The sequence below is a fragment of the Antechinus flavipes genome, chromosome 5 (genome assembly GCF_016432865.1).
Source record: "Antechinus flavipes isolate AdamAnt ecotype Samford, QLD, Australia chromosome 5, AdamAnt_v2, whole genome shotgun sequence".
NCBI lineage: Eukaryota > Metazoa > Chordata > Mammalia > Dasyuromorphia > Dasyuridae > Antechinus > Antechinus flavipes.
In genome coordinates, this window is record NC_067402.1 from 300245191 (window position 1) to 300259673 (window position 14483).

Below are 14483 nucleotides of genomic sequence, written 5' to 3' on the forward strand. Positions count from 1 at the left end.
TCATGATTAAAATTTATAGGAATATTATAACCAAATTTCAAAATCCTCAGATTAAGAAGAAATATTATGAGCAACAAGAAAAATAAATTCAAATATGGCAAAATCACAATTAAAATTACACAAGATCTAGCAGCTGCTACACTAAAAGACCACAAGTCTTGTAACACCATATATCAAAGTACCAAAGAACTGGAGATGTGTAACCTACCCAGTAAAGTTAAGTATATTCCGGAATGGAAAAAAAAAAATCATTGCATAAATTGACAGACTTTCAGGATTTTGTCACACTTGAAAGAAGTAGTAAGAATGCTTCAAAGGTCAAAACCATACATGTCAGAGTCCAGAGATTTCTGTTTGGGGACATGATGTTGTGTATAAAGGAATTTCTATTTGGGATCCAAAACTTACTTGAGCAGAGGACAGATACATCCTCATCATGATGACAGTTATGTTCCCCCCATCCACTGTGTTGGCAGTTCCAGAGAGCTGATTCATTACCACGGCAAGAAACTTCATCAAGCCAAATGGGTCCAGATCCATTTTTAGCCTCCCCAAGGAAATGAAGAACTGATCCACATCCCAGCTGTTTACACACTATGGAAGCCTCCATATTGGTCCAACTGTCATCACATACAGTCCCCCACTGTCCTTTGACTTTTATCTCCACTCTGCCTTCACAGCGATTAGACCCATCTGCTAGCCTCAGTTCCAAGTCTTCTTCACCTGCAACAAAGGAAAAGATATAATCAGAAAAGAAATTTCACTGAGTTTATTTCCCAAGGTATTTAGGAGTATGTGCCCACTTACAGAGAGAACTGGGAAGAGGGGTGAAAAGGGAAATGGAATCCCAAAAGATGAAGCTTAGAAAGAATCTGAACAGCCGTGTGGCTGTGTTTATGGGGAGTAATTTGGGAGTCCAGTGGAAAGACCTTTTGACTCTGGTCAGTGAAAAGCTTGAATCTGAATTCTTCTTCTAGCATTTATCAGTTTTGTGATCCTGGACAAGTCTTTCAATAATTTTGAGCCTCAGTTTCCTCATCTGTAAAAATAGAATTATAATAATTGCAGGAATTACCTCATAAAGATGCTGTAAAGATTCAAATTGACAATCAATATATGTGAAGCCTTGTTGAAACTTTAAAATCTACTACAAAGATCAGCCACCATCATCAAGAATCATCACTGCTACTGCCTTCAAAGTTAGTAATTAACATCTCTCTCTCAGGAGATTTTTAAAAAACCTTGAATACCAATGGAGCCTTCTATTTAATTGAGAGCACTTGGCACATAGTTACCATTGAATAAAAAGTTAAAGGAGAAATTGGTGTCTGCACTTCAGAAACTGCTTGTGTTTTTCTCCACCTGCACATGCCCATGTGTTCCACATGAACATCAGGCGTTCCTATTGTCTTCTGGATGTTCAAGGTAGCCTCTTGAAGTATCTATATATGACATTCTTCAGAGAGAATTCCACTTTCTTGATTTATTCCCCATTTGTAAAACTTGATTTCATCTATCAAACTGTTGTAAAAGTGTTGATAAATTCACACTAGAATATTATATACAAACTGATAAAGGAAAAATATTACCACCAGGAGCAGTTTTGGCTCTCTCCTCCTTATCTGAAAAAGGCTTAAATGTGGTATCAGTTACAGAGTTTGCCCACTGTCTGATAACCAATCTGATTAAGTATGAAAATTTGAGCTTGCTATTAGAAAGGTAGACAGTTGATAAGACTTTTTTTGACCTTGGCAGAACACAAAATATGATGAAGTAGTTACCCATCTTGTGGAGACCTCATTCACTTCTACAATGGTAGTGCCGGGATTGGTGGGAAAGAAGAGGGGTATTAGAGACTACATTCTTCTAGTTGTTGTCTAGTTGTTCTACTTTCATATGACTATTTGTGACCCCATTTGGTGTTTTCCTGGCAAGGATATTAGAATGATTTATTATTTCCTTCTCCAGTTTATTTTGACAGATGAAGCAAACAGGAAAAGTGACTCATCCGGTCATACAACTGATGAGTTTCTGAGATCATATTTGAACTCAGGAAGAGAAGTCTTCCCAACTGTAGGTCTAGTATTCTATCCACTTTATCTCCTAGCAATCCCTGCTTCAGTTTCTCCTAATATAAAATGGGAGTCATAATAGCACCCACATACAATAATTCATGGGAAGATCAAGTGAAATCATACATATAAAGTGCTTTGCAAATCTTAAAGTGCCATATAGATACCAGATAGTTAATTTTATTTTATTTCATCAGCAAAGTGCTCAAGAAAAGGTATATTTTAGTGCAGTAAATACAAAGGACTGGAATGAAGCTCCACAGGAACTGGACTGAGATCATTAGATGAGTTGGCCCATGCTCTATTTGGAGTAAACCAGTCAAAGCATTGGCTGTTTGTTGAGTCTGCATCAGGAGCTAAGGATAGACCAGACTCATAGTAGCCCGAGGTCTCCCCAGTGAGCACTGAACAAAGCTGCACCAGCTTTAGGGGAAACTCAGGAAGACTCTGCAAAGTGAGAAAAGTATTGCCAATGAAGAAGACTTCTAAACTTGAACCCACTTTTCAAATTCTATGAGTACTTGTGGGGGAAAGTATCACAAATTTTTGAGGGGTTTATTCATCTTAAGAGTTCTTGCTTCTGGAGGCAGCTAGATGGCGAAGTGCATCGAGTGAGGGCCCTGAAGTTAGGAGAATCTGAGTTAAAATCTACCCTCAGACACTTAATACTTCCTAGCTGTGGGACCCTGGGCAAGTCATTTAACTCCAATTGCCTCCGGGTGGGGGAAGAGTTCTTACTTCCGAGGCAATCCCAATAAACTTTGCATGGAAAACACCATCTGCATCCAGAAAAAGAACTATGGAGATTGAATATAAATCAACACATGCTATATTCACTTCTTTTTTTTTTCCCCCTTTCTCATGGTTTTCCCCTTTTGTTCTGATTTTTCTCTCTCAATATGATTCATAAAGCAACATATATTAAAAAGAAAGAATTTTTTTTTAATTTAAAAAAGTTTTTACTATGTCACCTTAGTAAATACTTATTTCTCAAAGTAAACCAAATCTGGCTGGCTCATTGATATCAGCTAATAATGGGAGTATAGCTACACTCGGCTATTCATAAACCCAGAACTTAGACTATTTAGGGCTATTCATAGAACTGTGAGGAGAGAAGGAGCCAGATTCTAATTGCACCAAATGTACAGCCAAATGACTTGCATTGGAAAATTTGGCCCTGCCATTTACTGCTAGTTTGCCTTTGGACAACACCCAACATAACCTAATCTTAATTTCTTCATATGTAAAATTAAAGTTACACAAAATGACCTCTTAGAGATATCATTCCTTGTTTGAATCTCTCACAAAAATATTTCTCAAGATATTTTTGCATTCTGACTTTAATTGGCTTTTAACTATCCCTTTCACCTTCTTCTAGTGTAGAAAATTGATGGGCACTGATAAATGTGATTTAAAAAATAGTTTTTAAAAAACTGGTAAATGTGATTAAGAAATAAAGGAATGAATGAATAAATAAGAACAAAAAAGGATGTGAGATTACATGATCTGCAAGAAAGCTGGCCACTATGAAGACAAAGGAACTAAGATTATCCAATGAAATTGAGACTTCTGAGACTTCCTTATAGATCATGAAATAGCAAGAAACTCCCAGAGGTTTCAAAAAAAAAAATTGGAAATAAGATCTCAACAAGCAGAATCATACACACATAGACACACACACAGAGCACAGATAGAAAAGCAGGCATTGAAGAGCCAGTGAGATGTCTCCCAAAGAAGAGAGGCAGACAAAGTTGGACCCCAAAATTCCTGAAGTGAAAGACCATTTGCACCAGCTTGCCGGGCCAAAGATATCAGGAATGGAATGTGCTCACAGTGGTTGCCAGACCTTGAGTCACAAGAAGCGGTCTTGAGCACGGGCGAGACCACCTGAAGAAGCAGAGAATGAGAATTCCACTCCCTGCCCTCACCACCCTGAGGAGGTGCACCCAGAAAAAAGATGGCTACAGAGCTTCCTGAAGAAGAGTTTCTGGGCTGGCTTGGAAGGGAGGGGGAAGAACCAGGTTCCCCAAGGGAAATGAGCCCCCAAGTATGGCCGAGAAAAGACCAGACATCACATCAGACCAGAGTCCAGTCCACCTCCAGTTCAATGAGACCTCCCTGTCTTGAAGGGAATTCTCCAGGTAGGGAACCCAGGGATGGGGTGCTTGGTGTCTCCTCCGCCATGAATCACTAGCCCTGAAGGGTTAAGGAAATCTTTGCTGAATTCATGAGCCAGGGTCCAGGCAAGATAAAACAGGTCCTCCGGATGGATCAAGCAGGGAGCTAATGGCCACCAAGCAGCAACAAAGACAAAAACTCTGCAGGGAATGGCAGCCCAACTCCCGAGGGGACATGGGTGAGGTGGCCTAGCTAATCTGAGAGGGCCTTATGCCCCTCACTCACCCAGACACAGTGGCAGAAGATAGGAAAAGGGCCTTGTTGGCCAGCCCCAAACACCAAATACCAGTTTTGTACTAGTCCCATCTAGGAGGTGCCCTGCCCATTTGAGAGGTGTCCTGTCAGGAGCTCTGGTCACCCCTGGTAAGACCCTGGCTGGCTTGGGGAAATTTCTGCTCATCAACTCTTCCTGTAGCATGAGAGTGGAGCAAAGACCTTGCCCAAGTCTGTTCTGGAGGGTAGTAGGAAGGCTAGGAGGAACCTAGTGGTTCAGCCTCCATGGTGCTCACACCTTAAACTGCCAAGCTGCAGAGGGAAGCTTCATCCCACTCTCCCCAGCTGTAACCCTGGAAAAGGGCAGAAAGATGGGATGGGACGGGTCGAGCAATACCTGCCACTCAGGACTCCTCGCTGGATCCAGGATTTAAAAAACCTCAATGTAATGAAGGGTGCCAACCATCTGGGACAAGTGTGGAGTCCAGTGGGCCTAGTGGGCTTGAAAGAAAGACCCTCAGGAGACAACTCCTTCAGGAACTATCCCCACTCCCACTCACTCAGTTTCTGAAAGCCAATTCTAATTCTAGCCCTAATTCCCAAAATTCAGTTTTTAAGAGATTTCTCATTGGAGGTTTTGAGAAAGTACAAATAAGACTTACCTGTGCAGGTCACTTGGGCATCTTGATTGTGAGTGCAATTATGCTCCCTCCAGCCATTGTGTCTGCAGTCCCAAAGTGTAGATTCACTCCCATCACAGGAAACACCAGCCATCCAGAAAGGTGCAGATGCCACAGTCACATTCCTCCACCCAGGGATGATGAAGGTAGATGGACATCCCAGTTGCTTGCAGACCACAGAAATCTCATTTTTTCCCCAGCCATCATTGCACACTAAACCCCACTGATCCTGGAATTTCACCTCCACTGTCCCAGCACATCTGCTGCTCCCATTGGCCAGCCTCAACTCCAAATTAGACTCTCCTGCAATAAACACGGGTTTGAGTCACTAGAGAATTCAAGGAAATTCAGCATAAATTCTATGATACTTTGAGGTCCCTTTTATTATCTTTTTTCCCCCTTCCATTTCCAAAGTTTTTCCATCTCCATCCTTGGTGAGCTCTAGGAAGAGCAATTCCTGCTTTCAAAAAGCATTGTGAACTTCAAATTGAGACAAGGAAAAATCCTGAGTACAGCCTTCAAATAGTGCTTCTATTCAGTAATTTATTTGACCTCTGTTTTCTTCTGCTGCTCTCAACCATCATCATGATATGACATCCTTCCATGGAATTTTTATTTCTAAAACTTCAGGTCCCCAAACTTTTCCCACAAAGACCTAGTAATCTTGGGTGATCTTGGGGACCTTGGAATGGAGAGGCAGTGTGGTATATTGAATATAATACTGTACTTTAAATAATTGAAAGAATTTAATTATTGAAAGACTTTGGACTAGCCATGTGAGCAAGAGCAAGTCACCTACCCTTTTTTGAGTATCACTTTTCCCATTTGCAAATATGAAAGCAGTAACAACTATAGTACACATTTCACAAGTATTTCCAGGAAGATGAAACTATAGTATATGCCCTAGTTTATTTCAGTCATGTTCAGGAATAAAAATTTTCAGAACGTCCTCTTTCCTAAAGATCAAGGAAAATGATTCCATCTAGTTTCTCCTATTTCTTATTTACTTCTATCAAGTTTCCTCCCAGCCAAAATTTTAATCCTCAATACATTTTTTAAAATATTAACCTCATGGAGTGCCTGGGAAAGTAGAGGTGGAGAGATAAGAGGAAAACACAAATGATATAAAAACAAAATATGCCAACACAAATGTACTAATAAAAATGCATCAACTTCTTTTATATCAGATATAAAATAAGGAAAGATGGTTGAAAGATGAAGGGAGGAGATCAAAAGGGATATTATATGAAAAGAGGCACATCAATGCACTCCTTACTAGAGCTCAGAACTGATATGAGCATTTTGAAAAATAATTAGATATTATATAAAATATTACTTAATATATATAAGTAAGGATATCATATGATAAAAAATAAAAAATGAAAAAAATTGTATCTTGACCTAGAGTTGACCAAGGGCATTTTTGAATGGAAAAAAAAAAAAAATCTGCATTTGCAAAACTAAAAAATTCAAAGACACATTGTGATAACAGAAATTTGGCAATAAATCAAGTGGTCTTTAGTAAAAGACTAGTAAATTTTAGGATATTCATGTAAAGACAGAATTCATTCCATAATGAGTCCCATGGAGGAATCCAAGAAATGTCCCTCAAGTGGGCCAGAGAACGAAGAGAAATGAGATGACTTGCCCCATGACCACTAGCTAAGAATAAGGTCAATGTTGGCTCCGAGTGGAGTGAAAGCAACAATATGACCTTCAGGTTGAGGTTTTGGGCAGCACCAGTGAAAGCCCTCAGGAATCTGGTTTCTTCCTTGTTTTCAGAGATTAGACTGTGTGTAGGTTCAGTAGCATCAATGACCGCTTGATGGAGTGTACCGCTTGATAGAAGTAAATAAGAAATAGGAGAAACTAGATGGAATCATTTTCCTTGATCTTTAGGAAAGAGGACATTTTGAAAATTGATGCTGAAAAGTATCAATAACAACATGGTCTTGTTTGGGACGTTTCTTGTTTTATTCTCATCTCTTTCTCAACATTTTGCCACTGTTTCTGGGGCCATTTCATTCTATTGCTGGGCTACCTTTCGAACCATTGTGACAGATATACAAAACAATTTCTAAAAGAACATTAGTGAAACATTTCTCAATGGACAGAAAAACATCCATAAGGGGGTGCCACCAAATGGCACTTTGGTTATTATCTTGATAAATACAAAACATATCCATCTTTCTGTCAATCTGTCTGCTTATCTGTCTATTCCAAAACCAAAATGAATATAAGGAAACCTCAGTTTCTAATAAAAGCCTCTTTGTTGTTGTTGTTCTCTCTCTCTCTCTCTTTCTCTCTCTTTCTCTCTGTCTCTGTCTCTCTCTGTCTCTTGTCTCTCTCTCTCTCTCTCCCTCTCTATCCCTCTCTCTCTCTCTCTCTGTCTCTGTCTCTGCCTCTCCCTCTCTATCCCTCTCTCTCTCTCTGTCTCTCTCTGTCTCTGTCTCTGTCTCTCTCTGTCTCTCTCTCTCTCTGTCTCCGTCTCTGTCTCTCTCTCTCTGTGTCTTTCTCTCTCTCTCTGTCTCTCTCTGTCTCTGTCTCTGTCTCTCTCTGTCTCTGTCTCTCTCTGTCTCTCCCTCTCTATCCCTCTCTTTCTCTCTCTGTCTCTCTCTCTCTCTGTCTCTGTCTCTGTCTCTCTCTGTCTCTCTCTCTCTCTCTCTGTCTCCGTCTCTCTCTCTCTCTCTCTGTGTCTTTCTCTCTCTCTCTGTCTCTCCCTCTCTATCTCTCTCTCTCTCTGTCTCTCTCTCTCTCTGTCTCTGTCTCTGTCTCTCTCTGTCTCTCTCTCTCTCTCTCTGTCTCATCTCTCTCTCTCTCTCTCTCTGTCTCCGTCTCTGTCTCTCTCTCTCTGTGTCTCTCTCTTTCTCTCTCTCTCTCTGTCTCTGTCTCTCTCTCTCTGTCTCTCTCGGTCTCTCTCTCTCTGCCTCTGTCTCTCTCTCTCTCTATGTCTCTCTCTCTGTCTCTGTCTCTCTCTCTGTCTCTATCTCTGTCTCTCTCTGTCTCTGTCTCTCTCTCTCTCTGTCTCTCTCTGTCTCTGTCTCTGTCTCTCTCTGTCTCTGTCTCTGTCTCTCTCTGTCTCTCTCCCCTAATGATTCTTATGTTCACAATAAAATGAAAAAGCAGCCTACTGGTGTTTCTGGTGATCACAGAGGCTGAGCCCCTCTGCACTTTAGCCCACAGTATAATCATGTCTTGAACTTACAGAGAGTAAGAGAGGCGGCACAGCTTCCTAGGCAAAGTCCTGGATCTGTAACCAGATGTCCCGATTTAGAGGTCCAGTCGCTATGAACGAAGCAGGGAGCCTCCTGGAGTCTCCTTTTCCTCCTCCCCCTGACGAGTGCAATGATTTACGCACTCTCTGCCCTTGGAGAAAGGCTTGGTCACCATCCAGGGTTAAATACCATTGGGTACCAGCCACCTTCACTTCCATGGATTCTGAGCTCTCTCAGAGTTATTCCCACTCCCCAACACATTAACTCAAGAGGTGTTTTGCTTTTGGTTCCTATATATCAAATCAAAGGTTTTCCCTTTGTAACTTATATCCAGCCTTCCTAAGTCTTTCCTCTGGTGCCAAGAAGTGATTGTTTATTCCAGGAATGGGCCAACCCAGTACTCACCCTCGCAGCTGGTAATTAAATAGTCAGTCAAGAACAGGATGGGCAGCCCATAAATCCAGGGGATCAGCTGGAGCCAGTGGCTTCTAAACTCTGGGGGGAAATGAAAACACCAGGAATGAGCTCCCTGGACCTCAGAAGTGTGGGCTGGCCACATAGCGGAGCTATTGGCTTTTCTATCGGGGCGGCGGCTTGGGGGCGCTGCAGTGGATGAAGTGCTGGAAGACTCAACTTCCTGAGTTCAAATCCAGCCTCAAATAGTTCCTAGCTGTGTGACCCTGACTAAGTCCCGTTTGCCTCAGTTTCTTCACCTATAAAATGAGCTGGGAATAGAAATAACAAAGCACTCCTGTAGCTTTGCTAAGAATACCTCAAATGGGGTCATGAAGCCTCAGAGACAAGTGAACAAGCACAGAATGACTTCTGCCAGATAACAAAGCTGTAACCGGAGCCCAGGGCTGGTTCTGGAGAAGCTCAGAGCAGTCTGCAAGGATCTGAGGAAGTGCTGGTAGTGCCACAGCTGCCAGGGGGCTGGGGGACTTTTAGGGATGGCTTTCCCACTAACCCATCCACAAATCAAGCCTCGGATTACATTAGAGCAACTCTCCTCTGCTGGGCGCTGATGTGGGTCAAGATTTCCTAAGTGTCTGTCTTTGGGTCTCTTGAGAACGCTGTCCTATTCTATTGTGTCCCAGTGCCTCCTTGCCTTTCTCTATGCCGTCTCTTCTCAATAGCTGCTGCCCCTAGCGCTGTCTCTCTGCCCCTTCTCCAAGCCCATCTCTTCCCAGCGCTGCTACTTTTGTTCCCAAGTCCTTGACTTTGCTCTCTACCTGTTTTTTGTTTCCCCGGGTTTATAATCCATCGGTAACTGAGATCAGGGTAGAGGTAATCCACCAAGAACAGTCCCTGCTCCCACTTCTCCCTCTTACAGAGAAGCTGCAGAGCTCGGAGACACATTCTGTATGGCTGGGATTTGCTGAGTCCAGCCTTTCGCTTCATTGGGTTAGCTCCGGCCTTGCCTGTGAACCCACCAGCAATCCACGTGGGTGCTGAGCAAGGCAAAGCTGATGTTCCTGGGGGAGAGCTGCTGATGGCGAGGAGCTGCACTAAGGGATGGCCACGGTATTGCACAGATGGGGTGTGAGTGGTTAGCTGCCTCTCCAGCCCCCCCTTAATTGCTAAATCACTGGTTGCTCACCGGTTATTATTGAAGCGATCCAGGTACATTGATGAGGGTTCCTCACCTCCTCCTTTGCTATCAAGTCTCTGAGTATGTCATTGCTCTCCATCATTGGCATTTGGAGACATAACTAAACCCTTGTTTCCCCAGAGGCAAAAGTTAAGGGGAGTAGCAGTATCTGTGGCAGGGCTCTGGGAGATGCTGCTCCTGGAGTTCTTGTCTCCATAACCTCCAAGAGACCGGTGCCCAGAAAGTGGGCCACAGGGATTGGGAAGCAGCTACTCCCATCTCCACTCCTCCACTCTGCCATGAAAGCCTCTTTAGCCTGGACGTGCACTCTGCCCTGTGGCCCTTCCCTGGATGGACTCTTTCTTCCCAGAACCTCTATTTTAAGGGGAACAGATGCCTAAGTCTTCCTTTGGTTCTCTTCATGCTCCCCTCTGTTGTCTCTGGATTTTCATGACCTTGCAGGTATCTTTTCTCCCCAGTTCCAATGCTTTTGGCTTCTTTTTCTGATCTTTGTTCTCCATCATGAATATAAGCACCTGGAGGTAGGGGCTGTCTGACTGCTTATCTTCCTACCCCTAGGTCTTAACACAAAGTCTGGCATAAATATTTATATGCTTAAGAAAGCTTCTTTAACTTGTTGATTGAAAAGAAGGATGTGGTTGCCTCAAAGGGGAAGCATAGGACTGAAAGCTAGTTACTTTCAGCTCAAAGTTCCTTCTCCAGCTCACCCAGAGCTTTCAATCTGACTCAGATAATTCAAGGCAGATTTAAGCAACTAATATGTCCAGGATACCCTTGTTGATACCCTCATCCCTTTTTGCACGCATCTCTTATCTCCTAATGAGCAAGGAAGCTTTAAGAAGTGGGTGTTGCACTGTTGAGTCCTTTGGATTCCCCCAAAATTAGACCTGGCAGGTAACTGGGTAGCTAAGGACAAAGCAGATCACATCTCTGAGCTTCTCTTTTCCTGGTCTCAAAAGTAGGGATGAGCACAATGACAAGTCATCTTCCAGAGTCATCCAGACTCAATGACAGAGGAGTGAGTGGGGCTCCGCAAAGTGTAAAACACTCAAAATACCAACAAGTATTGTTTTGAATGATAGGGGAAATTCTATTTCTATTCTGAAGGGAAGGGACATGGAATTACTCTCCTTGAAGATAGGGGTTATTTTCTTGGTCTTGAGGATGTAAGAAATAATTCCCCTGAGTCTAACAGCTGTGCTGCCCTACAGTGCTATCACTCATTGATATTATGGTGGTATATTTAGGAGCTACATTCATGTATCTTAACATTCTGTTTTTCCTGAGGACAAAAGCTATATTACTCTTCATTACAGGGTCTATCCTGCTTTTCTTGAAGTTGAGACTATTTCATTATGATTCATGAAGGCAGAGATTCTGTCCCTTTCCTTTTCCTTCCTACTACTAATTCCAAGCTCACAATTCCCAGTCCAGCCCCTGGACTCTAGGAAATATTCAGTGAATACTGCTTGATTTGCATTGCTAGAATGCCCTTATGTAATCCTCTATAGCAGAAATTCTAAACTTAAATTTCTCATTCTTGGCTATGTTCCTCTTCTCATCTGTCTCCTTCCTTTTTTCCTTCCTTTCTTCCTTCTATTAATTCCTTTATACTTCTTCAATTCTGATACCCTTGTTGACCTTCATCCCTTAGCTCCAGTATTCATCATGTTGATCCTCCGTTCTTATTTTCCTTTGAAACCTTATTTTGCCTCCAGGACTATATAGAGCTCACCACCAATTCCCATATGCTTTCTACATCTGCTCTCTGCCTTCTCATCCCCAAGTTCTTGCTCACTGATTCACAGAAAGACTCCTACATCGCTCTCAAAGATGAGAAACTCACGTTTGTGGGGAGAATCAGCAGGTGGTGTCCATCTGTTTCTACTCATCTCTGCCTGTGTCCTGAGAAGTCAGTAAGTCAGTGATGCTGAAGTTCTTCTCTATCTTCTGTTAAAGATGCTGACCCAAAGAAGACCATCTGAGCTTGGCCAGTCACCTTTCCCTGCTGGAAAAGCATGAGTTGAAAAATGCAAGTGGAGTTAATTTAGAAGAAGGAGAAGTCTACCCAAGAACTGCTATTCCCATGTGTACTCACGAGTTTAGTTTGTTCTGGTTGTTCTTATCAGGGAACAAGGAACAATAAAAGGAAATTGAGAAACTTGGTCCCCAGAATTCTTAGAGAATCAGAATGCTTTAAATAACACAGTGGTTTTGATGAATTGTCAATTTTTTGTGTGTTTTTGACTTTTACTTTGTTATATGTATATAGTCTTACAAAAAAATGAGGTTTTTATTATCTTTCAGCCTAAGGAGGAGATAAAAAAAAAATCAAGAAAATCCGAAGAAACCCCAAAAAATCAACTTGGTGCCTAAGTGGCACAAATTCTGCTGCTCTTGGTATCACAATAGATATGAACGTGATCTACCTCAGTTACCTACTCACCTTGTGACCCCAGTCAAGTGACATGATTTCTGGTCATGTCCAAACCATGTTGTCATTTTCCCACCTTTTTTGCTTCTGACAAAGAAAGTAAACTCCTCAAGGACAATAAGTGTCTTGATTTCCTTTATTTGCTTTTTCCTTGATGCCCAACTCATGCAGGAAGGACAATGGGTCTCTAGAAAATTATAGATACTTATACTTAGCATACTGCTAGAGAAATACAACATACCTAGTAGTAGTATGATGTGGAGTATTTAATAATTTACCAAATGGAGAAATATACTGGGACCAATGGATCCATGTTTGGTCCCAGGGCTGAATGAGATTATGGCTCCAAGAATCCAGCAAACAATCAAGAGTTCTCAATGACATATATGCAGGTGGCTCCGAAGGGGTAAACTGAGGCACGGGCGGAGTCAGGGTACTGAGAGCAGGAAGGGACTCTGACAGGGTGGGGAGCCACCTGAGATGGGATGACATAATCAGGGGGAGGCACCCCAGATGTGGGGAGAGGCATCTTGATAAGATAGTATCTGATATTCCAATAGCTTGGGATAGGGAAAGGCATTCTGATATTCTAAAACATTAGATCTTTTATCCTTATCAAGCATTCTGATAAAGAGGGAGGGGAGGTTTTGCAGAACTGAGTAGGAGGGAAACCGAGGCAGGACTGAGTCAGGATAATTAGGGAAACTGAGTCAGGACAATAAAAGAGAACTGTGGCGTAACAGTAGGTAGGCAAAACAGATATGAAAACATTTACAGCCTTCTGTTTCTTTTTTTAAAAAACTGGAAAATGTTTTAAATACATGCTTACAAAATGTTGTTTGCCCCCCCGGGGGCGGGATTGAATCTGGTGACATTTGGACTGATCTTTACAAGACTGACAAAATATGACAGAGTGGAGTGTTATATATGAGGCTGGCTTGTCCTTTTCAATTCAAAACAGCAAGAAACAAAGGGCATAGCTTTTGACCTAGCTGTACCACTACTGAGTCTGTATCCCAAGGAAATCATAAAGGAGGGGAAAGGACGAACATGTGCAAAAAGATTTGTAGCAGCTCTTTTTGTGTTAGCAAAGAATTGGAAAATGAATAGATGCCCATTCATTGGGGAATGGCTGAAGAAGTTGTAGTCTATGAAAATGATTTTTTTATGAAAAAATATAATCCCTCTATAAAAATTGATGAACAAGCTGATTTTGGAAAGGTCTCAAAAGATTTCCATTAACTAACACTGAGCAAAACAAATAGAACCAGGAATACATTATACATAATATCAGCAAGAATGTGTGATGATCAATTGTGAAAGACTTGGTTCTTCTCAGCAATTCAATGATTTAAGGCAATCCCAATAAACTTTATGATAGAAAATGCCATCTGTATCCAGAGAGAGAACTATGGAAATTGAATGTAAATCAACACATGCTATGTTCACCTTTTTTTGTGTATTTTTTTCCTTCTGTTGTGTTTTTTCCCTTTTGTCCTGATTTTTCCTTCCTAACATGACTCTTTTTATTAAAGCTTTTTATTTATGAAACATATGAATGGATAATTTTTCAACATTGACCCTTGCAAAACTTTCTGTTCCAAATCTTTCCCTTCTTTCCCCCACCCCCTCCTCTAGATGGCAGGTAGTCCAATTCATGTTAAATATGTTAAAATATATGTTAAATACAATATATGTATACATATTTATACAGTTATCTTGATGCACAAGAAAAATCGGACCTAAAAAAACAAAACAAAACAACAACAACAAAAAAAAAAAACCTTAGAAAGAAAACAAAATGCAAGCAAACATCAACCGAAAATGTGAAAATGCTATCTTGTGTTCCCACAGGCTTTCTTCATCACTGACCAATTGGAATTGGTTTGAAATGTCTTATTGTTGAACACACCCATGTCCATCAGAATTGATCATCATATAGTTTTCCAACATGACTCATAAAGAAATGTGTATTTTGAAAGTTAATATACATGTAAAAAAATAAAATAAAACATCAAAGCAATTTTTAAAAAAAAGAAAGAAAAGCACCAAATAAAGTTCTCCTGCATCCCTGGATAA

At 41.4% G+C, this 14483-nt stretch overlaps 1 protein-coding gene across 1 annotated transcript in view; it reads right to left on the minus strand.

Annotated features, from left to right (window-relative positions):
* Nucleotides 1-12130, minus strand: part of CD163 (CD163 molecule) — a 53052-nt gene extending 40922 nt beyond the window's left edge. The window contains exons 1-4 of the mRNA XM_051963110.1: nucleotides 11817-12130; nucleotides 8764-8853; nucleotides 5126-5446; nucleotides 409-723 (exon numbers count right to left, since the gene is read on the minus strand). Coding sequence (XP_051819070.1) covers nucleotides 409-723; nucleotides 5126-5446; nucleotides 8764-8853; nucleotides 11817-11862 — 772 coding nt within the window. The 5' untranslated portion in view covers nucleotides 11863-12130. The remainder of the gene's footprint in view (nucleotides 1-408; nucleotides 724-5125; nucleotides 5447-8763; nucleotides 8854-11816) is intronic.
* Nucleotides 12131-14483: the final 2353 nt, after the last annotated feature.